This window comes from Macaca thibetana, chromosome 17 (assembly GCF_024542745.1).
Source record: "Macaca thibetana thibetana isolate TM-01 chromosome 17, ASM2454274v1, whole genome shotgun sequence".
Classification (NCBI taxonomy): Eukaryota; Metazoa; Chordata; class Mammalia; order Primates; family Cercopithecidae; genus Macaca; species Macaca thibetana.
The window spans coordinates 73,711,310-73,737,374 of record NC_065594.1 but is presented as its reverse complement, the minus strand read 5'-3'; the positions used below and the strand labels follow the sequence as shown (position 1 = coordinate 73,737,374).

General features: G+C 36.0%; 1 protein-coding gene across 5 annotated transcripts in view; it reads right to left on the bottom strand.

Moving 5' to 3' along the window:
• Positions 1-26,065, bottom strand: part of GPC6 (glypican 6) — a 1,170,736-nt gene that overhangs the window by 554,861 nt on the left and 589,810 nt on the right. For all 5 annotated transcript variants that reach the window (XM_050766550.1, XM_050766548.1, XM_050766549.1 and 2 more), the window contains one exon: positions 12,324-12,715. In XM_050766550.1, the coding sequence (XP_050622507.1) occupies positions 12,324-12,715 (392 nt within the window). The remainder of the gene's footprint in view (positions 1-12,323; positions 12,716-26,065) is intronic.

The window sequence follows — 26,065 nt, the reverse complement described above, 5'->3', positions numbered from 1 at the left end:
CCCCTATCCATGGTCATAATTGGGCATTTATTTATTTTGTTTACTGCTGATACTAATGTCCACAGACACTTGCCAACTCCTGTATTAATGCGTCTCCTCCACTTCCCCAGAGCAGATTGAAAATCACAGAGTAGTTCATCCATGATGACTTGCAACTTTCCTCACAGCCATTACACTTAAGGGACAGCAGAAACACTCCTTGTAGGGCCTTCGAGGCAATGGCAAGAACAAATCCCTCAATAAAGTGTCTATGTTATTTATGTTACAGTTCCAATCACAGACAAAAGATGCATTATGAAAAGACAGAATATTTCTCTATTTTCCTTATGTATGAATAATCATGAAATAATCAGAAAGTGTATGAATAATCATTCACAAGAGTTTGGCTTCCTAGGGAGATATTTTAAACTTTCTTATCTTAAATAGGAGAATAATGTATTAAAACATTATCTCCACACTAATTCCTTAGCTATAGCCACAAGCTGTTTTTCAGCATGTGAAATGTGGCTAGTCCAACTCCAAATGTGCTCTAAGCGCAAAACACACACCAAAATTTTAGGCTGGAGTGTAACGGCGCAATCTCAGCTCACTGCAACCTCCGTCTCCCCAGTTCAAGTGATTCTTCTGCCTCAGCCTCCTGAGTAGCTGGGATTACAGGTGCCCACCACCATGCCTAGCTAATTTTTTTGTACTTTAAGTAGAGACAGGTTTCACCACGTTGGCCAGGCTGGTCTCAAACTCCTGACCTCCGGTGATCCACCTGCCTCGGCCTCCCAAAGTGCTGGGATTACAGGTGTAAGCCACCGTGCCCAGCCTGAAAATTTTAAATTATATACATGGCTCAAATCATATTCCTGTCAAATAGCACTGCCGTAGACCAAGGAGTTTTATGTTAGGTTGCTGTGTTTAAAGACAAAAAATTCAACTGTGTGTGAAGCAGTGTGGAATATTACAGCACAGGATCTGTGTCATTCTGCTTTAGGTTTCTTATCTAATAAGCGGAATGATAACCATACTTATCTCCTAGGTTTAATGTAAGGGCTAAATGGCAAGGTGCAAAAAGAACTTAGCATAGTGGCTGGCAAGTAATCATTTGTTAGCTTGCATTACATTGAATAGAAAGAGAATTTTCATAGTGGTGATGATGTTACAATGACATAAAATAGGAACAATTCTAAGCCTGTGCTTGCTATAAATTTTCGTACATTTTGGCTTCAGTGTCTAGTTGTATATATTATGAGGATGTTTTTGAGGGCATTAATTGAAGGGAGGATTCTTCCCTGGTCCCAACATCAGAAATAGTAGTTTTCTTAGCTTTTGGTTTACTTTCATTTAATTAAGAAATAGTGTTTACCGGCCAGGCGTGATGGCTCATGCCTGTAATTCCAACACTTTGGGAGGCTGAGGTGGGCGGATCATGAGGTCAAGAGATCGAGACCATCCTGGCCAACATGATGAAACCCCATCTCTACTAAAAGCACAAAAATTAGCTGGGTATGGTGGTGCATGCCTGTAGTCCCAGCTACTCAGGAGGCTGAGGCAGAAGAATCTCTTGAACACAGGAGGTGGAAGTTGCAGTGAGCTGAGATCATGGCATTGCACTCCAGCCTGGCAATAGAGCGAGACTCTGTCTAAGAAAAAGAAAAAGAAAGAGTATTTACACCAAATGATGGCCAATATAAAGCTTAAAGGAGACTTTGCAAGTTCACAGGCTAGGGAGATGAACAATAACTGTGAGTGAAGTTCACTGAGTGTGTTCTTTAACCATAGATGCTATTTGTATATTAAATATTTAACATATTGTGTACTTCCAAAACAAAAAAAAATAGCATTTTTTTTAAGCACTATTTTTCTTGACACATGGCTTATTTGGATTACACTTTTTCACTTTTGGTTAAAAAATAGGTACATAAAAATATGTATTTTTTATGAACAAAAGAGCTGAGCACTGAGCTAAATGGCAACTAACACTGAATTCAGGATCAGGCCAACTCCAGCAGTGTTCAGACATGCGTTAAACTGAACATGGATGCTAAGGCAAAAAAAGCTCAGTCTAAACACTAACTCCAGCTGATCTTTGCTATGCAGTTGCCGACTCAGGGTTGTTTTATCTTCCAAGAAACTGTAGAAATCCATATTTTACGTCAATCCGCCCAACTTAAAAACATTGCTTGAAATCTTAAAGAGTTCATGCCAAATAAATTATGTTTTTTATATAACTGGGCCAGTTTGGACCAAGGTCCACCAGTTTTTAATCTGACATAGATTCAGATTTGGGGCCCAATGGAAAGTACTGTTCATGGATTTCTACCAAACATTTTTTTGTCAGCCTCATTCCTTACCTCCCCTTTATATACCTACCCTTTCTTTTCCCTTTTGAATAAAAACTTTCTAAGCTATGGAACTATATGGAGTAGGTATAAATTGATCAGTAAATTCCAGCAGTTAAATATGATAAGAGGGCCATGGAGCTCCCATGTACCTCGGAATTCAGAGTGAAAAGAGAGTCAGGCTAAACATGCACACATATGTACACCCACACATGCAAACAAATGATGCAAGCCAACTGTTTTCTTTTCTAGGTAAGGCTGTTTAGGGAATTTTTTTTTTGTAAGAGATATCCAGATATATTGGCAGCAAACAAATCTCTTAGGTTGTAAAAGAAAATTTTTAAGATATAGGAGTACTAAAAAAAAAAAAAAAGAAAAGTGTCAACAAGGTGGGGAAATGCGTGTGATGTTAAAATGATGAAAGTAGAATTTAATATCAAACATCTCACATAATTTGGCAATATAAAATGATATTACAGATACACTGGAAATACAAACTTTTGACATTTAATTATCTCTTGGTATGGCAAATTTAGAATTATTTTATTTTCTTCTTTGTACTTTTCTGCTTCTTCAAAAAAATTCAGATGAACACACATATTGATTTTAGGATCAGAAAAAAAAATATGAAGATACATAAAATTATTGTTCTTACCACCAACAAAAAATAAATATCATGGTGATTTAAGCTGGAACAACAATTTAAATTTTCTCAGTAATTTGAAGGAAATAAATGTCCATTTGGCTAGGGTGAGTCATAATATTATTTCATTTCTCCAGTTCTCTACTGCAAAATCACAACCCAAGTGACAAACACAAGCAATCAACAGGGAAGTCTTGAACAGCTGGGAGTGAAAGGTTTTACAATTTGTTAAACATTTAGTATAACAGACCATAGTTGGGAAAGTACTATCACATTAACACTGAAGAAAAAACCTGTACAAATAAAAAGGACTTTCAATCTGGATTCTATCTTCCATCCTAGCCAAAAATGTCAGGGTACTTTTTTCTCCATTCCAAATAGATATTTTTGATATTTTATGGAAAATGGGGCATAAATATTTTATATAGTTATCTTCTCTCTACCAATGTAGTAGAATATTGCAAGGTTCGTCTTTCCAATAAAACGCTTTATTGCAAGTACAGTTGAATTCTCCTTGGCCGAGCCTTTGATCTGTGCAACAAAATTCTAAGATGGAAAGAACAAACACTTCTGCAAAGTGCTAATTTTTAAAACACTATAAAATTGTGTACTTCTTACTAAATGTTGTCCATTTTCATTCAAAAACAATGAAATAAATATTTCCTTATGTCTGGATACATTTTTAGTAAGAGAACGTGTTTTTAGAAAGCCAAGAGCAAATGAAAATTTTAACACCCATTATTTATAAATGAATATATTTCTGTATGAAAAGACTCGTATTGGTACCTACTATAAAAATAGTATGCATAATGTTTCCATAATTAATGTATTTATGAAAGTTTAAAATATTCAATGAATGTACTTTTTGATTGCCAAAATTCTATACAAAATTAACATAGAAAAGTAGATTTTCCTCACTTCTTCAGATACTACGATCTGAAAAGGTTAAAATTTCCATATAAAATCCACTGTTCTCTGTTCAGTATTAAATATGACAGTGGCATTTTTGACATGCAGCATGTTCCCGCAAGGGCAAAACAGAATTTAAAAATTCTGTATATGCAAGCCACTTAAGTGTCATTTGATGTTAACTTGCAGGATCTATAGATTTCGGCTATAGTTTTACTTACATCTGAATGTTACAGTCACCATTATCCTATTACTGACACTCTGAACCGTCCATTTTCACTCTTGGTTATTTGATTTAGACCCAAAAAATGTAGAGTTTCAACATTGTTTGGTATGATTACTATATTCTAAGTATCTGGGATTGATCCAGTGTGTTTTTGCTGAATATCACTCATCAAGACGAAGAGGTATAATGCAAATAGATGCAAAGGAATAACCCTTGCTTGCAATGAGAAAGATAACAATGGAGGAAATCTATAAAATGTAATAATGTACCGCCCCTCTTTCTTACAAATATCTGTATGAACTAATACCTCATTTTTAAAAATGTTAGGATGTCATACTCCCTACATAAGTCCCACTTCACTATGTCAGCACTATTAAGGCAATATATCTGTCAAGCTTTATTAAAATTCTTTTTGATGTGTATCTTGGCTCATAAACCTCTATAGTGCACTGATATTGCACCAGGGAATGTCCTTGTAACATTGAATCTCTGAAGATGGGACAATAAAAGAGAAATCCTCCAAACTTTCAAGTTGGGCCCATGGTATCACACACCTTGCCAACCCTCTTCACTTGTACATGTGTAAGTGATTACGGCGTGCCTGCTGTGCAAACCTTGTTTCACAGAACCTTCTCGTAGGAAGAGCATAACTGCATTCAGTGATAAATGTCCAAAAATGGGCAGCATTGAGACAGGGATAAACATCAGGTTCGTTTTCCTTCGTAAAGCTGTTTTACAAGCAGCATTCTCTGAGTTATAGCACTGGAGTTTTATCCTTGGGTCTTTTTTATTTGTGCTGTACCTTAATTGGCGTATTTCACTCGTGAATGTTCCCTATTAGTAACAAAGACGTCTCGTCTGCTTGTAGTATACATTTTCCACGGCTCCGGGGAAGTTCTTTTATTTGAGGGGGATAGCAAACAGTAGACATGCCAATCATGATGGGTTTTCTGAAAGCTTATCATGGTTGTATATACTCGGAATATACACTAGGGAAAAACTGCTAGGGTAGGAAGGTACAAAAATAGGTAAAGAGGAGCTGAACACAGGAAAGGTAAAACCCAAACATATCAACAAAATCAATCAAAATATGTTCATTATTTTCCTGTTTTTAGCATTATTCTAAAATAGTACATTTCAAATTTTCTGTTTGGGGTTCAAATTATCTGAACAATCTCTGGTTGATTGATTTTTCCCAATATACCATGACCTGTTCAGGGTATCTAATTCTTCCCGATTTAAGCTAAGAGGGTTGTATTTTTCCAGGAATTTATCCATCTCTTCTAGGTTTTCTAGTTTATGTGCATAAATGTGTTCATAGTAGCCTTGAATGATCTCTTGTATTTCAGTGGTGTTAGTTGTAATATCTCCTGTTTCATTTCTTAGTGTGGTTATTTAGATTTTCCCTCTTATTGATTAATCTTGCTAATAGCCTATCAATTGTATTTATCTTTTCAAAGAACCAGCTTCAATAAGAAGCAGTGAAATTGAAATGGTAATTTAAAAATTACCCACAAAAAAGTGTACAGGACCAGATGGATTCATAGCAGAATTCTACCAGACATCAAATAAGAATTGGTACCAATCCTTTTGACACTGTTCCACAAGATAGAGAAAGAAGGAACCCTCCCTAATTCATCCTATGAAGCCAGCATCACCTTAATACCAAAACCAGGAAAGGACACAACCCAAAAAGAAAACTACAGACCAATATCCTTGATGAATATAGACCTTAACAAAATACTAGCTAACCGAATTCAACAACATATCAAAAAGATAACCCACCATGATCAAGTGGGTTTCATACCAGGGATGCAGGGATGGTTTAACATATGCAAGATCTTGGCTCATAAACTTCTATAGTGCACTGATACTGCACCAGGGAATGTCCTCATAACATTGAATCTCTGAAGACAGGACAATAAAAGAGAAATCCTTCAAATTTTCAAGTTGGGCCCATGGTATCACACACCTCGCATACCCTTCTCACTTGTATATGTGTAAGTGATGACGATGTGACTGCTGTGCAAAGTTTATACAACAGTGTACACTTTGATAAGTCACAGTTCACATTCACAATAAATGTGATACACCACATAAACAGAATAAATGTGATACACCGCACAAACAGAATTAAAAACCAATATATCATGACCTGATGCCTGATCCCATGGAGTACAAACTCATATGCCGATCACATATAGGAGACTCACCATGCAAATTCAACATCCCAGGAAAAGTCCCACTGATGGTGTCAGAGCAATGTGAAATTGCAGTAAAGAATTTAACTTTCAATTTTTGTACATATCTTGTTGCAAAACAGTAACAGCCTATTTATGAACATGCACCAGTCCATGAACCAAGCTTTGCATACCTTGTTCTAGAATGTGTAGGGCAAGATGAGTTAACTTCTCAACCAATTAAACCACTCAAGTCAACCTGCGCTTGCTAAAAGTCAGTAACATCCTAATGGCCAGATCTTAAGGTCTGTTTTCTCTGCCCTTTCTACTTAACTATCTGCCACAGTTGATGCTATTGATTAGTCTATTTCTTGAATTCTCTCTCCCTTTACTTTCAGGAGGGCATGCTTTGCTGGTTCTCTTCATTTGTCTTTGTTTTCGGAACGCTCTTTAAATGTGTACAGTCTCTGACATTTCATCTGATCCTGATTCTTCTTTCTCTAGCTAAATGTTACTATCCTTTGCCAATAAACATTTATATGTTGGTGATATTCAAATCACAAATGAACTACAAAAACTTTCATTCACCTAAGGCCTTTTTGTGATTGCGTTCATTTCTGGAATGCCCCCCAAAAATTAACTCCAATCCAAAAACCACCACAGAAGGAACAAAACCAGTAATTCAGGTGATAACGACAACAGGTGATCTTTGTATTCTCAATTCTTTCTCAAAAGCAAACAGTTAAATAGAATACAATTTCTCTTGTAAATTGTATCCATGGTAGATTCTTCAGAATGGTTTTCCATTGCTATCAGAGAATACTTTAAACAGAGGCATTTCATAGCCTCTATTGCATTAAATTTGGTGGTAACATTTTTTCTTACAGTGCATCAACCACATTTATTGAAAGTTGACTTTGTCTGTTGCTTTCTAGGCACACATTGTTAATGCAAAGCTGTTTAGTTGGGAATGAACCACTTAAGAGGCTCTTCGAGCAAAAATATCAGTCTATGTAGCAGACATAGGTGGGTATCTGTTGATGAAAATACTCTGGTCTTACTAAAGACTAAAAGCCAGACTTTTCTTTTCAAAGTCATGACTCACAGGAAGAAAGATTTTTCATATATAGATGGATAGAGAAATAGATGACAGTATTTGTCAATAGTTCAAGTTATATGGATCCCAGCTCTACTACCTCCCCGATTTGTCTGTAATAAATCAATAAGATGACTTGCAAAGTTGAAATGATTGCTCTTGACATAATTTACAGCTTTTACTCATAGAAGTCACTTTTTTTTTTTCTTTTGGAGATGGAGTTTCGCTCTTGTTGCCCAGGCTGGAGTGCAATGGTGTGATCCTGGCTCAACACAACCTCTGCAATTCTCCTGCCTCAGCCTCCCAAGTAGCTGGGATTACAGGCATGTGCCACCACACCTGGCTAATTTTGTGTTTTTAGTAGAGACAGGGCTTCTCCATGTTGATCAGGCTGGTCTTGAACTCCTGATCTCAGGTAATGTGCCTGCCTTGGCCTCCCAAAGTGCTCAAGTTACAGGTGTGAGCCACTGCGCCCGGCCAGAAGTCACTTTTTTTTTGAGACAGGGTCTGGCTCTGTTGTCCAGGCTGAAGTGCAGTGGCACGATCGCAGCTCACTATAACCTCTGCCTCCTGGGCTCAAGCCACTCTCACACTGCAGCCTCTCGAATAGCTGGAACTACAGGTGCATGCCACCATGCCTGGCTAATTTTTGTATTTTTTTGTAGAGATGGGATTTCACCATGTTACCCAGGCTTGGTCTTGAACTCTTGAGCTCAAGCTATCTACCTGCCTCTGCCTCCTCAAGTGCTAGAATTACAAGCATGCCATGCCAGAAGTCACTTTTATTAAAGAAAAATATATAAAAATCATGCTTTCTTAGTGTAAATGGCATCATGATGGACTAGTGAAGATGCTATAGTCATTTCCACATTTGCCTTTCTAACAAATAAAGACTGGTTTAAGCAGACAATCTGTTAATATCTCTTTATGAAGCCCTCTCTCTTCCTCACGATGTTTGACAAGCCTTCGAGTGACTGCTGGTATCCACGTTTCCACTCACTAGTGGTGGAAGATAAGGGAATGAGGGTGGTATTTTAACAAAGGGACAGCGCTAAAAATAGTCCAAATCCATTCTGTCAAGGTGACTACATTATCAAAATTTATTTTTTCTTCATTTTAGAGCTCTGCCTTCCATGCCTTTCTGACATCCCGTAGCACAATATGGAACATGGAAACTGACTTGTTAGCAGGTCCATAAACAGTAGTTAGTACTACAAACAACTGAGGGTAGCTCAGGGACTCTATTGTAGTTACACAGGTAGCAAAAGACATGGACAATGGTAAAGTTTTTCTACATCTTAATTTATTTCATTAAAAAGCTTTATACAATACATGCATGTATGCATGTATGCATGCATGCACATACATGTGCGCATGCACACACACACACACACACACACCCCTCAAGCACCTGGCTTAAGAAATAATATGTTATTGATAACTTAAAAATCTCTGTGTACCCCTCCTTCATCTTACCTCCAAACTGCATCTCTAGAGGTAACCACCATCTGATTTTCTTTTTATCATTCTTTGAAATTTCTTTGGAGTTTTACTACATATTTTTTTCCCCAAATAATGTATTGCTTAGTTTTACATTTTTGAACTTTATACAAATGTATGTATTTTAGGTGACTTGATGTTTATCTCTCACAATGAGGTGTCTGTGACTCGTTTCATGAGCACTTTCTCCGCTCTGGAAAATTTCATAAGGTGAAGAGATCACCATTTAGGTAGATGGGCCATTTGTGACGTTTCTACTTTCTATGTCATTGTAAAAGATGCTGCTACAAAAATTCTTCTACATATCAAATTGTATGCACGTGTAATAGTTTATCCAGATGAAAGTGAAGTTTTAGAATATGTGCATTTTCAGCAATACAGGTATTTTCAGATTATAATCTAAAGTGAGCATATCAATTGATAATTCCACCAGCAAAGCATGGAGCTTCCTGATATTCCACCTCTCATTAACACTTGACATGCTCAAAATGGTCACTTATACAGAAAATGAATCCTGGCTGACTGACCACATACATTCACTACAGAATCACATAGTGCTTCTGAGAGTCAGAACTTGAGTAATAGTTACTTAAAATAAAGTGGCCCCATCTGAAGGCTAGAAAAAGACAGTGTTTGTATTCATAAGATGGCAAGCAGAAGTTTTAAAAATAATTCTGTTGATGCTTACAATTTAGACCTCCATTTTTCTGGTAAGAAATTTCCCAATAATGTTCTGAACATCATGTCAAAACATTTGTGTCAAACTGCTGTGTTCTGCCAAAGAGGTAAATTTTCCAGTCAAAGCAATTAATTAGAAGATATTCATGATGTCTTTCAAGATTAAGAAGTCATCATAAGTGTAGAGAGAAACTGAAGGGAAAAAAAAATCACCCAAATCATGATGCAGGAGACAAGCTAGTTTGTTGATCTCCATTTGAGAATTTTGCTCTTCTGTCATCATTTCTCCAACTCTAAATAACTCAATTAATAGACCATAAAGAGGCTTCGGGTTTATGAAGGGCTTAAACCTCAAACACAATTCTTGCTTCTCTTTTTAATATATTTAGTCTTTGTGATTCTTTATTCTTATTACAAAAATACTTTGGGTGCTGAAAATCATCATAGTATCAGTAGATCACAAATTGCTAGTTTAGTCAGCTCTAGACCATCTTGTAATCATTAGGTAAGGAAGTTCATTGGTAAAATACTTAAATTCCTGAGACATAAATTATTTGCAAAAACATTTCTCAACTTCTTTCAAACCAAGACTATATATACATACACCATATATCTATCTATCTATCTATCTATCTATCTATCTATCTATCTATCTATCTTTCTATCTATCTATCTATCCATCCATCTATCCATCCTTCTATCTGTCTATCCATCTCCAAAAGGCAGTGCCCAAATGTCAGGATGGGGCTTATAATTTTAACTGACTAGGGATTGTTGGTCCTGAAGGGATCAGTGGGAGAGAGAATACAGTGTTAGAGGATGCATTTCTCACCAGTTCTAGAGAAAAAGGTCATACTCTACTGATGGTTGGCTCATGAGGTCATCCTTCCCCAGAAGGAAGAGCATGTTAGACTTTGGTCAACAAAGACTTCAATTGAGACAGTCAGAGAGTGACCAAGGGGATATACCATCTCTGGGCAGTTGTGAATGCCACACTGTGAAAAATAGGAGGGAGAGCCAGCAGCAGCCTCCCTCATGGCTTTGTAGACACTTTGCTAGAAAATATTCTGTTATCTCACTAGTAACTTGCCAGATCATAATACACACATCTAAACATTATTAACACTCAATTAGAATAAATACACATAATCAGGAATATATCCATCCATACTTTGAATTTCTTAAATTCATATTTCTCAAAGGCTGGCTACATGTTTCATCCTTCAAAAAAAATCAAAAGCTTCAGCTTGCAGCCTCTGTAACTAAGCCTATTATTGAGTTTTACTTATTAAATTAATTTACACTTATTTTACAACAAACTGCATCTACTCAAGGAAATATGGAATGCATATTCATTTTCTATACTTATTCTTATTTTACTGACAGTCCTCAGGAGATATATTTCCTCTTGCTATTCTACCTAGCTAATTCCTTATAAATTCCTTTTAGGGGCTCTAGTTTCTTTAGTATCTAAACCATTGTTGAGATTCAATGTAAAGATATTATTTTAAACATTAGAATCATATGCCCTTTATATTGTTAAATAAGCCCTTGTAAATTATTTCCTTCAGTGCCTTCCTGCAAATAACCTGTCTGTATGCTCAAATAAACGTTTAGGAAATTAACAATTGAAAATGGGTTATTATGGATTTTACTGACAGTTCAATAGAGAAACATTTTTAAGGGTACACACAATCTTTATGCTTGGATGTAAATATTGAGGAGATCAAAGTGTCCAAAAAAAAAAAAAAAAAAAAGAAGCATTGCGGGACAGTGCCAATAGTTAAGAAAAATACTGTGGCTCTTTTGCACAGCCCTGCAATAGAAAAGTAGTGTTTGGGAATAATCCTTGTACAAATATACCTTCTTTGAGTGACATAATAATACCAGATTCCTGTTACGTATTATTTTTAACTTTACTTCTTTAAGTAATTATCTTTCATTTTATTTGTAGGACTGACCTCACAAGTGCCTTAAACGTCAAGAAAGAACTGAAACAAAAGCAGACATCCTCTACCCAGGAAATATTCAATGTTTAAGTAGTGGAATGTAGAATTATCCCTTACTTCCAAGGTATAGAGATGTTATCCTCAAGAAAGGCCCAAAAGTAGATTCATGATTGATCATATTCATAAGCCCAAGGCAATGCATGGTATGAAATTACAAAGATAAGAGGTAACAAAAGAAATTCTCTGCAAGAATCTATACTTGGTATTCACTAGTGCTTCCTGATCCAGAAATACAGGTGTCAGCAAAGGGCTCTTCTTTTACCATGAAGGAATTAGGCCACATTGACACGTGATGATAAAAAGAAGTGCCAGGTGCTGATGTCCTGAACAATAACTTGTCTCTACTCGCAGGTCCATGAAGACTGTCATCTTGACTCCCTAGAGGATTATAACCTCTAAATGGATTATTTCATGAGTATTTATCATCCTTAAAACCCTCATCAGAAATACCAAATGATCATAGTTGCAACGCGCCTGCTTTTGCACCATTGATACTAAAATCTTCTCTGCTTTACTGTTGACAAGTATTAACATTAATTTTCCAACTACATAGAAAGGTTTAAAATCCTGTCTTTTCTCACACAAAGCAAGGAAAAGAAAGCCAGAATTATGCTTTGATATTTAGCTGATTTCTCTAAGAGCAAGGACCACCAATTAAGAATTTTTACCTTGATTTTTTTTTGTAAACATTGGTTTTAAAAAACAGAGTAAATAAGGAAGACCAACTAGAAAGACAGCACATTTTCAATTACCTTGGAAACTCGGTTTGCAACTTCTCTGCCCACAGTCAGCCCCTGGACAAAGGTCCTGGCAGCAATGAAGGCGCGGGTGACCTGAATCTTCAGTTTCCGGGGCACGTCTCCAAATGGCTTGAGCTGGTCAGTGTATTTGCTCACGCATTCCAGGTAGTCTTCACTGAAGTGATACTGAGGGTTTATCAGCTGAAACATTCGTTCCAGGAGCCGAGCCCAAAAGTCATTGAGCATTTCTTCCAGATTCACATTACCGCCAGTGTAGTACCTTTTCAGCTCTGCGAAGAGGTCCTGAAAGACTTCCGAATTCTGCATGTACAGCATGCCATAGGTCCGTACAAACATATCATTTAGTGACTTTTCTGCATTCTCCAGGAGCTCTCGGAAAAATTCTGCAGATAGAAAGAAGTCATAAATTAATGAAATCTAGAAAGCCCAAGGCACCTACTTACCTTAAGTACAACTGCTTTTAATTGACATTTTCATGGAAAAACATATTCTGTGATTAAGGTGTTAACGGACAGATAAAAATCATATTCTCAATGGTATTTGACCTCCATCTACGATCCTGTATGACTCAAAACAGAATACCCCATGATTTCCATTAACATTAGGAGTCTACCATGTAATCCTCTTCCAAAATAGCTCCATTCTTTTACCATTTCTTGTTAAATTTTAAATAATCCTATGGTTTGATACAAACTCAAATCAAAATATGCTGTAAATATAATGTGCAGAGTATTGTTGTTTACATAATGATAAACACATTTGCTTCAGTTTATTTATAAATTTGTCCTAACACTAAATTCCATTAAATTGCTTTTATTTGAAATACTCCATAAATGAGATGTTCAAATTAATGTCATATTTTAGACTCTTTCTAGTTTCTATATATAGCAATCAATTAGCAATGTTCAGATATTCATAATGCAATTAAATTCACTTCTTAATAAAGCTATAATGAGCATAATTTAGGTGGCCACAATGAGTCAGAAAGCCATAAAGTATCCTGGATCATCATTACAAATATAAACCATCATGTTATAGAACTTGAATAAAATATTGACAGTTGGACTTTCTGGTTGTGAGGTTCTAAATAAAAAAAATGCACACCAATAATTCAAATCTTCCACTTTGAAGAGTGCTTGAATGTTACTGGGATCATTTATAGGATGCAAAAAATAAGACATAAATTAAAGCCATTGGGTATCATTAGCTTCACTGGCCCTCATGCTAGGCTCCCTCAAGACACACTTCGTGTGTGTAGGGCACCTATCCTTTTGCACAAATAAGCTTGGGTTTTATCTCATTTAGAGATTGTAAATTGGGGTAGGGAAAGAGCTAAGGAAAGATAATGCTTCTGAGATTATCAATCTAAGTTCCTAAGAGCAAAATGATTCTGCTTTATCTCTTCATAGTCCCCTTTTATCCCCTGAAACTACGCCCCTTCTCAGAAATGCAGGGACAAATCAAGTCCTGCATACTTCAAAAGCTCCAGGAATTTTTAAAAAGGACTCTGCTCCTTTCTGGGGTTCTGGGTAGTCTCTCCTAAGATAAAGACAGGAAATAGTGATGAACACCTCTCCATTAATTCCATGGAGGCTACTTGTGTATTCTTAAAAGTTGGCTGAAGAAGTGCTTGGTTTAGTCACTTCAATTCTGATTAATATACAATCAAACCAATGTCTTGATAATTAAAGGGTGTCTATAATATAATAATAAGTACTTTATATTTGTTTTTAAATCAAACCAAAGCATGAATGAAAGTACTTTTCATTTGTTTACCTCCTTTCTATGAAATATATATACATATATATATATATTTAAAAAACATACAACTTCTGTTACTACAGTGGCAGCAAAAACTGTAAGATTATAAACACTGTGTAATTTTGTTCAGGTCACCAAATGGTTTTTATTTTTATTTTTACTAACTGTAAAATCAAGGTAAATATTATCAAATCTCTCTGAATCTTTAAGGATTTGGTAAAGAAAATGACTGTTGAAGTAGATAGGGCAAAATTTGCAAAATTGGGAAGCATAAATTTATAAAAATATTTATATATGCTGTATGCTGATGTTACTTATGATTTTAGGAAATCAAGAGCATTTCATACTTTTTTCAAAAATACTAGTTATCTAGTTTGTCCTAAAATGGAAACTATATTAAATTACTAATATAAAAGTATGAGAATATCATAAGTTAAACCTTCCGATCTGGAAACTAAGAATGAAAGTAGCTTGACCTTGCTGATACAGGAACAGGGTGGAAGGCATAACAGATTGTGAAAGAAGATAAAAAAGAATGGAAAAATCACTGAATTGAGAAATACTAATATAATGAGACTGGAAAGTGGATTCTAATCATGAGCTCTGGACAGCCTATTCATTTATCTTCTTTTTGAGGTCAATTATTTTGTTGGACTTGGGAATTAAAGCTTAATTTATTGAATACAGAGTACTGCCTTCAGCAATGAATAGTCAGTAATCAATAGTGTGGTCTGGATTTGCAAAGAGCTTTAAAAAAAGAGAAAGAGAAGAAAAAAATTTCTCTGATACTCATTGCTCTCCAAAGTCTTGAGAAATAAATATTTGTGTTAGGGATAAAAATGGCATTTTCTCTTTTATTGAGGGTAATACCTCCCTAGATTTTTTTGTCTTCTTTTTCTTCTCCTGATATGAGAACTCCAAATATTGAGGCATGCCCACTTTCAAAGTGAGTCGTCACTGTGTCTTGTGGTTTTTCTTACGTTTAAATTAGTATTTATGATTCAGTATAGAAACCAAGTTATCACATTTCAATAAATGTGGCTCAAGAAACATTTCCATAGATTCCAAGCTTACATTGTTGTCTTAGAGTATGTCATTGTCTCAAAAGTTTGATATTAGCTTCACTGATCCTCAAAGTCAAGTTATTATTATTTCTTGTTCAAAATCATTATATGGTTTACTGATTTCATAGTCAAAGTTAATATTTGGTATTGAAAGACGCTAATGTATCAGCCAATTATGATAAATGTTGCTACCTTAAGGTACATTGATCTAAGATCTTATGAATAATGGAGATCCAAGGTACTGAGGCAAAGCTAATGTCCTCCAAAAATAAGGGTACTCATTTCATTTTCAGCATGACTGTAGACTTCCACCTTTTGAAGTCTGACTCTTTGAACGAATTACTTTATGCTTGGATGAAAATTGTTTCTCAGCAAACCAAACAAGATGGAGATTTAGAAGACAGTTATGTGATCCATTTTACTGATGAAGTATCATGTGCAAGCAACATCAGAGAAAACAAAATTCAAGGACAATATAAGAAAAAGCAATCTCAACTGAACTCATTTTAATGGAAGAGGGCAAAGCACACATTGGATAAAGTCTTCAGTCAACAAAAATTTTTATCTGCAAAAAACAGTTTGGCAGAAAGAAATGCTATTTGAATTTTCCTTCTTCCCCAATCACAAAATATACATCAAAGGTGGTTGCTTAGGGCTCAGTTACGCTTCATAGGTGCACAAAAAACCTTTCCTAGCCAGCATTAGCCTCTGGGATGATTTTATTCATCTAGAGGGGAGATCTCAATGTAAACATCTGTTTGCTTCAGGGCAGACTGTCTCAAGTGGGAGAACAGTCTTGTAGATAAAAACCACCACTGTTGCAAAAGGAAAAAGAAAGTCTGTGTGATGTGGCCTGATCACTTGGAGAGATCTCTTAAGGGGCAGAAACCAACCCCAAGGAGCCAAGAGGTGCCCTAAGGATAACTGAGAAAGACTCCAAATGAAGCCCCCAAATAAATGGACTGAAAGGTAAGATGGCACAGAGGGACAAGGGGAAGCACAGAAAGAGGAAAAAGGCAGACGAGAGGCTTTCTACAGTCTACATCACACAACAAAAGCTTGTCCCATTCAACTCAGAAATGTCTTGTTAATACTACACAGATAAACATGTTCTGTGCTGGATTAGGTACGGGATTGGACTAAGTACTATATAACATCCTTTTCCTCTTTTCATGCTCTCAGAGACATCTCCTATTAAAAACTTGTTTAAAATGAATGTCGCAGCATGGTGGTGTGTATCTATATCCTTTCAGAACCCAAGGAGTGAAAAGCTTTGGTCATTAGTCAGTCAAGATGATAGCACTTGTCCTACTGTGGGAAGCAGGTATGCTGTTTCCTTCTGTAAACCCGGAAATACACACATGTGCATGCAAGGGTGTACATTTGTATAGTTCTCTGCTAATCTCTTTGTTTCTACTCTTCCTCAACAACAGTATGCTAAATCAGTTTAGTCAGCTCAGCCAAACTGTGGGTAAGGAGTATTCCACAGGCGGCGCTGACATGGAGGATAAACTGGTTCTGAAAGCTGACATCCAGCCGGGTGCAGTGGCTCACGCCTGTAATCCCAGCACTTTGGGAGGTCGAGATGGGCAGATCACTTGAGGACAGGAGTTCGAGACCAGCCTGGAAAACATGGTGAAACCCTGTCTCCACTACAAATACAAAAGTTAGCCTGGCATGGTGGCGGGCATCTGTAGTCCCCAGCTACTCAGGAGGCTGAGGCAGGAAAATCACCTGAACCCAGGAAGTGGAGGTTGCAGTGAGCTGAGATCCTGCTGCTGCACTTCAGCCTCCGGGACAAAGCAAGATCCACTCCCCCAAAAAATAATAATAATAACAATGAAAATTATAAAATAAAAAAATAAAAGATGAAAGCTGACATCCTATAAGGGTTGTGATCCACAGACACTCAATAAACTTCCTAGCCTGCTTCTCCTCCTGCATTTCTCAAGGTGAAATGAGGAGTATTCTTTCTCATTCCACATACATATGTCAGCTTTCAGACATATCTTTTGAAATCATTTCTCCTTTCAAAAAGCATCTTGCTTATGTAATAGCCTGATATAATCTGCAGGAAAATGCTGAATTAATGAAGAGCATTAATGAAGGCAGACCCATAGTGCCATTTATACTCTTGTGCATTAGACTGTGGGGGAGGGAAAACATGGTCCCAAATGGCCTATCTCTTCCCACTTCCCAGGGGCTGGGACCTTGAAAGTAAGTAGCAGTAAAGATGGACAATGCTCAGGATGTCTGTCCTTGCCACATGAGGCGGTGTCCTTTGCAAGCTGTAGCTTGTGTGTTATTGAGCAGTAGATGACCCTAGTCTATCTCAGGTGTCAGCTTCAGCACTGTGAACATTTTGAGCTGGATAATTCTTTCTTGGACAGGGGTTTGGGGAGCACTGTGCTGTATATTGTAAATTATAAAGTAGCATTCCTGGCCTCTACCTTTTAGATGCCAGTGGCACATCCTTCTCTCAGTAGTCACAACCAAAATGTCATCGAATATTATCAAATGTCCTCTTGGGGATGAGACCACTCTTACTCCCTTCCTTACCCCCACCTGCTGAGAGCCACCCTTCTGCTGATAGATTCTAAGGTCTACAAATAGAAAATTAAAAACATTCAGAGAAATTTTTTTCTATTTCTAGACCTCATCTCATCAACCCCATGATTTATTTGTAACACAAATTTGAGGTGCTGTGTCTTAAATAGAAGGAACTGAAATACGGGTTGTATTCACAGTAAGATTCTCAATAGTCAATACTGCCATTTCCATGTATGGTGCCTGTCACATGATAGTGCCTTAAAACGTGGTGAATAGTGAATGAATGAAGAGATCGATGGATGAACATGACCATCCAGTGAAATACATCCTGACTCCATTGGTTCTGGATTTCTCTTTGATAGTGATGATTTTGTGGGCCCACCTCAGAGAAAGAAAGATACCACAAACCACATCTTAGAACAGGACATAACTGATTTGCCCTCTTGTCATCTTGCAAATTCTCATATACTTATACACATATAATATTCATGTATAACCCCCCATGCTCCAAGTTCATGTGTACCTGTGCATAAAATATTGTGCCTTTGTTTAAAAAAAAAATGTTGGCTATCAATATTGCTCTGCCAGAGCTTGACGTTCTCTACAAACTCTGCCTGTCCTGAGCCATTCTTTGCCTGGCTTAATGATTGCTTCTGCCGTTCTATCCCTGCTGGGACATGACTTCATAGTGCATTATCTCACCAAGCTGACTGCACTCACATTCACTCACATACTACATTTAAGCAATGCCCAGCATGTTACATTAGAGTTAACTCCCAAACCACTTTCGAGTCTCACACATTGCAGTCTCACACATAAAGCCTTCTTCCACTCAATAAATAATCTGCTGTATTGAATAAACTCACATTGAAACTTTGTTGTGTTGTTTTTAATAAGCAAGATTATGGCATCCTTTATTTCCTCATTCATACAGTTTTTTTAAAAAAGCAGTTATATAAGGGAAAAAGGAGAAGAACTATTTCCAATAGATAATATTGTCTCAGTATTTTTTTTCTTAAACATCACTTGCATTTTTTTGTGTATAAAAAGCTAATTCTTTGAATGCATTTTTTAGATTTTGAGGTTGAAATTATATAAAGATATTTTTAAAATTACAGTTTATCTAAAAAGGGAGAAATAAAAATCTATGATTATTAAAAGACAATATTGCTTTAAACAGTAATTCCTTTGGGATTTGCCACTTCTGCATCTCATAATTCACACTTTCTTTTGCTCTGAATGTGTGTATGTGTATGTTTTTATAAATTAAGTTTATTATAAGCATTATTATTTACTCAACTAATTATTCCTAGGACTTAATAGAAGCTTAATTTCAAAGTGATCTCATAGTAGGAATCCACATCTTTCCTGTTTGAGAGGTTAGTAGAACCAAATTTTTAACCCTCAAGTAAATGTCCCTCCCCTCCATATACACAAACTAATTTAAAATGCCAGTAATGTGGCAATAGAACATCTTCATCATTTCCATTTGTCTTTGTTATATTTTAGGAGAAAAGTAAAGATACCACTCTTTAACTGGAGACAAAAGGTGGATTTGAAACAGTGTATGATGCTAATTTTAAGTAAAACTAGAGACAGTACCTAAGATGTTGCCTGATTTCCAGTGGGCATCAGATATTTTATTACAGGCTTTACATACTTGCATGGCAATCAGTTATTAGCTGATCTAGTTTGAGGATGAGAAAGCCGAGGCTTAAAATGTTAAGTGAGTTGCCCTAGACCAACAGAACCAGAATGCAACCCAGAGCTCCAAAACGATGATAGACAAGAAATAGTTCTAGGAAAGAACAAGACAGCAGGATGGCATTGTAGTTTATCCTTAGTCAAATTTTCAGACCATGATATGAATAATTAATGGGAAGCATTATAAACTCCTAGGACAGTGGATAAATTCATATTTAAATATAAATTGCAAAATGCATTCTAAAGTCATACCTAAATTATTTATAAAAATAATTTTCGGCTGGGTGCGGTGGCTCACGCCGGTAATCCCAGCATTTTGAAAGGCCAAGGCAGGTGGATCATGAGGTCAGGAGATCGAGACCATCCTGGCTAACACGGTGAAACCCTGTCTCTACTAAAAATACAAATAATTAGCCTGGTGTGGTGGCGGACGCCGGTAGTCCCAGCTACTTGGGAGGCTAAGGCAAGAGAATTGCTTGAACCTAGGAGGCAGAGGTTGCAGTCAGCTGAGATCATGCCACTGCACTCCAACCTGGGTGACAGAGTGAGACTCCATCTCAAAGAAAATAATAATAATAATAATAATGAAAATGCGGCACATACACATCATGGAATACTATGCAGCCATACAAAAGGATGAGTTCATGTTCTTTGCAGGACATGGATGAAGCTGGAAACCATCATTCTCAACAAACTAACACAAGAACAGAAAACCAAACACTGCATGTTCACACTCATAAGTGGGAGTTGAACAATGAGAACACATGGACACAGGGAGAGTAATATCACACACTGGGGCTTGTCGTGGGGTGGGGGTCTAGGGGAGGGATAGCATTAGGAGAAATACCTAATGTAGGTGATTGGTCGATGGGTGCAGGAAACCACCATGGCACATGTATACCTATGTAACAAACCTGCATGTCCCACACATGTACCCCAGAACTTGAAGTGTAATAAAATAATAATTTTCACTTGTGATTATTGTCCCATTAATACTAACTAGTTAACGCAGATAACTGAGCCTGGAGAGCATGGTTGAATCTCTGGGATTGGTATATTTTCCCCTCAAAGCGGGGGCTTCCACTAGAAGAAAATCAAACACAGAACCTGGGATTATCACTACAGTGTATAGAACAGTGACTGGTATACAAAAGGATGGTTAAAATGTTTGACCAAAATGGTGCCTCATTTTACGATATTTGTACACATAGAACATATTGTGTAAATCATAGTAATTCATAATAATACGTATACACATTTATGTATATTTGTATACATAGACAATATTGTGTAAATCATTTTACGTATATCATATTACGTATTTTATGTAAAATATTATGTATTTTATGTATAATATTATGTGTATACATATTATTATGTATATATGTATATATATGTGTAACAATTATACATATAGGTGAATACATTCACATATCCCTGACAAGTTACATAGAAATCATATTTTCATATTAGATAATATACTTAAATAAGTAATTCAGTTGTAAATCTTAACAGTTTCTTAAAATTCTCTGTTATAGTTATCCTTTAAGGGAATGAGTGTCCTTAAAATAAAAGCTGTCAATGTTATTTGTTTCAACCTAGGAGACTCATAGATAGGGGGCCCTGACTTTGCTCAGCAATCTCAATGGAAAGACAAATTAGAGAAACTGAGGAAGAAGAAAAAAAGCTGATCACAGAGTACATCTACTGTGAGATGTGATTGTCCAAAAACAATACAGAAAAGATATGTGTTTCCACTTCCAAAATGGAGTTCTAATAAAGGATGTTATTTACAGTTGAGTGCTGTGGTTACAAATGATTATAATTGCAAGACTTAAAAATCCCAGTGTCCTAAATCTTTGCTTCTCTAGGTACATTTGACTGGCCCAGGAAGAGAATGTGAGCCTGATGTGCATCCCAGGCCCCGGGAGAGGTTCAGCACCCAGGACAATGCCTCTAGTACTGAATGTCCCCAGCAGAGAATCTGCTTACCTTTCCTATATGAGTATTTTCCAGGCCTACTTCCTCTTCAGGACCCTCATCCCTACAACATTATTAAATAGCTTGAAAACAAGTGTTTCAGAGAAAATACTTTAGGAAATACCATAACAGTTTCAAGAAGGGGTTGCTTCTAGTCAGCAACCCATTGTAAGTCCTGTGAGCTAAGAATGGTTTTCACATTTTTCTGTGTTTGAATACAAACAAAGAAGAAAACCAACTACAAAACATGATACATCACAGAGACTTTATGTGGTATAAAATGACAAAAGTATTTAATATCTAGTCTTTTACTGAAAACTTTTGCCAATCCTTAGCATGGCAGGTCAAAATCTTAAGTGAGACATTCAAAGATAAATTAATTCAACAAAACATATCATGCCTTTAAATTCTTGTAGTCAGGAACACAGTTTAATTATTAGTCTGTTAACTCTCTCAAAAACAGTAGAATAGAAGTTCCTTTTCTTTCATTATTTTTATATGTTAAAATGTGCTCTGAAAACTCCACAACACACTCATCTCTTTATATTCCTTTGCACGGCAGCTAAAATCTAAAAGTAACTCCATAAATCATGTAAATGATTTGGAGGATTCAGGTGAATTTAGTGATTTTAAAGTGAGACTCCTAAATTTTTCTAAGGCTGTAGTCTAATGAGTCCCAGGGAACTTAAAAAATCTCACAGTAACTCTGACATTTAAAAGAGTATAGAAATGAAAAAGAAGGATTAAAAAGAAAAACCCTACTTTGATACTGGGTTAAGAAAAACTATTGTTATTACAATTTCATTTTTTTAAACTTTCCACTCATGACAATTAATAAAAATAGAAATTTAAACTGTCTTTTAACATCTTACAAAACCTATCAAAGGCCCTGCAACAAAATACAATGTTCATCACAAAACAAGGAGAATTATTTTCAGAAAATCTTAAGTATACTGGCTGTTAAAAATACTATAATATATAGTCCAAAAAATGTTCACAATATTTAACCCAAGGATTATTTTGTATTATATTACTGTCAATGTGTATTGGAAACTTGTAAACATTAAAAATTAAATTTACTTAAATTATATGTAAGTAGAAACAGGAGTTCTAGGGCAATACCCCTATCCAATAAGTCAAGTAAATCAAGAATATAATAATGCATTTTAATGCATTATTCAGGTCAATTTTACATCACCAGTTTATGTTTTTCCAATGTGTCTAATCTAATAAACTTTTCCATGAAGAAATTTTAATGAAAAGTCATCAGTTTACAACCATGAATGTTCATTAAAAATAATCAATACCTTGCACCAAAGTACTTCAATTTAATACCATTAAAGTCAGCTGAAGAGACTAAATGCCAGATTTTTCAGAATCAAGCGTGTAATTCAGTTGCAAAAATGAAAGTTTCCCGAAAAGCAGCACTATGTAATTGGTTGATATAGGGAGATTTGAAGCAATAAAGCAGTTTGTAGAAATGTTGACTTGAATCCACATTTCACAAGGTTAAACTTTTTCTGTACTTAGTGATCCTTTACACATTAGATTGATAAATGTTTTATTTCTTGGTAGGTTATTTCTCCCAAAGATATCTTTTAAAGTAAGAAAGACTGATTAGGCCATTTATGTTCTCATAGTGGTATAGATAAACTATTAATTCCCAGAATCATGAATTAAGTTTGAAATGTGCTGATGGCTGCTGCTAAAAACAAACAACTGCTTTGAGCCTGTAGACTGCATTTCTATCTCACCCTAAGCTCTGAATATAAAATTAAAAGCTGAGATGCTTTCGCAGTTCACTTTCATCATTGCAGTTTCCTAGCACTGGTCTAAAGACAACGGCCTTTGGGCCTGGCCTGCAAATCTGCTTCCATTTTTCTTTCAGAAATGACACTAACCACAGCCTGTTTAACCCTTTATGCACCTAAAGTATAGAACTGTATTAAAGGTAACTTAAAATCATTTCCAGCTTTTTTTTTTCTCAACTGTAAGAGGCAATGAGGTTTCAAAATCATAATGGTAGTTTTAACAATACATATTGTTCTGTTCACAAACCCAGTTCTTTCCCCAGTTCCTGTTCCTTCTTCACCTAAACATTTGTTGGGCCAGAAGACGAAAAAACTTCTCCAACAACAAACCACCAAGGATCAAATCTGGGATATTAACCCAAAGCTAGTTTGTTGCTAAAAGCCAGTGATAAGGACCTGGGGCTGTTGGAACAAGAGATTGTGTAGGCTCTAAGGAGACTAAAGAGGAACAGGCAAATGGAGTTTACTTTTTCCTTCCTTCTTCACACAGTTCAGCGGTTTTCAACTCAGGGTGCCCATTAAAATCACTTTTAAAAATCTTGATGCCCAGGCTGCATTCATTTTCTTTGGGAGCTGGATCCAGGTACCAGTATATCTTCAAGCTCCCCAGGTGATCCCAGTGTGCAGCCGAGATTGAGAATCACTGCAGCTCTTTGTTCTCCAACACGTTCATTTTAGTTGATGTATGATGGTGGTTCCATGGGCAGTGGAAGGAGAAATGGGGATGGAGCCACTTTATACATCATCAAAACCCCCAATTCTATTCTTCCCTTCATTTCCTTTCCCTTCTCTCTTTACTCCCTGTAGACAGCCAGTATTCACATCTTGAGAGGAGAGAGTTTCATTGATTAAAGAGTATCAAGAGTATGTGAGGAACATGAGCAGTGCTTCTGAGGACAAAACTGTGCTGAATCTTTTCCTTTCTCCTCCATTTCTTTTCCATTTATCAGCACCTAGCACTGTCTCTCAACTCTCCCTCTGCCTACATCAATTACAGGACAACGGGCTTGTACCCCCGAAGAGGGAAGGACGGGTATAGCATGGGAAGAGGAAAGAGCAGGGCTTGATAATCCCCCAGTTAATTAAGGACCAGGGGAAAAGGAATGCCAGCCACAGCCCACTTAGGGTGCATTTAAGCACCCAACATAGACGACAAAACTGAAGGTATTGAGAAATGCTGAGTTGTAAAAGCATAATTATATATAAAAATTTTGTGAAAATATTACATCTTAATTTAAAGCTAAGTTTTTATATGTTTCTGATTCATCAAAAACTGGCAATACTGAAAATGTGAAAATTCACAGAATAAAAAAATTTACCTTGTTCCACAGATGTCTAAATAAGAGCAAATAAGTAGAACATTATGAGAGTTTAGAAAAAGAAATTGAAAAGTAATATTTTTGTATATTCTACTATATCCTACCTTCATTTCTGAGTTGCTTTAAACTATGTGTGTGTATATATAAATTATTATATATAATATATAAGTTATTATATATAATAACATACATAATAAATATATGATTTATGTTAACATATAAATTATATATAGTATATAAATAAATATATCTATAATATATAAGTATATAATTTATATTTTTATTTTATATATACTTATATATTTATGTATTATAAATATAGGTATAATTAATAAGGTATACCTATAATAGATATTATAGGTATAATTTCAATCAATTTCTATCTATCTGTCTATCTATCTATCTATCTATATTATTTTTTGAGACAGGGTCTCACTCTGTCACCCAGGCTGAAGTGCAGTGGCACCATCTCGGCTCTGTGCAACCTCCCCCTCCAGGGGCTCCCAGGATCCTCCCACCTCAGCCTCCTGGGTAGCTGGGACTACAGGTGTGTGCCACCACACTGGGCTAATTTTTGTCTTTTTTGCAGAGATGGTGTTTTACTGTGTTAGCCAGGCTGATCTGGAACTCCTGAGCTCAAGCCATCTGCCTACTTCGGTCTCTCAGAGTGTTAGGATTACAGGCGTGAGCCACTGTACCCAGTCTAAATTACTTATATTTTTAAAAATAAAAGTTTTAACTTCTTTGATATTTATTTCCAAAGTATTTTTTTTTAATAAATAGTGACATGAAGGATGCATCAGTAGAAAATAACACTAATAGAAGGAAATAGTTCAATTACAAAGGTAAGGTCAAAGATTTGTGTACAAAGATATCCATCCCATTATTATTTATATCAGCTAAAATAAGAAAGGATTTGAAAATCTCCCAAGAAGGATAAATCTACACTGCAAAATATTAACTTATGTTGACAATTATTTTTAAAGAATATTTGAAAGCTAACACCAAACAGTATCAGTCAGCTACTATTCCAAGGGAGTCTTATATGAACTGATTTCATCTTGTCAACAACCCTATGAGGTAGTTGTTATTATCATCAACGTCTTACATTTAGGGAAACAGAGGCACAGCAAATTTACGTAACTTCCAAGGTGATGGAGCTGGGATTCCAAATCCAGGCAGCCTTCCTCCAGGTTTACTGCCTACAGTGATAGACCCAGATTCTATGAGGATTGATGCTGATGCAATTTACAGGACTCCCTTTAACAAATATTATACAAAATTATGAGTAGGCACAATTGGGTACAGAGCTTTCGAAAGGGTCTATTAATGGGAAGGTACCTGAAACATAAGCTTCACCAGATTCACATGAAATTCACCTTTAATATAAAATATAATACCATAATGGTATGCTAAGATAGAAATAAAAGACATTAAAAGTATATATCCAGTACAATCTCAGTTTTGTAAATAATTTGTAAATATGCCTAAGAAGAAAAATCAAAAGAAAATACATAATAACGATTTACAATTGGTTGTGTGTG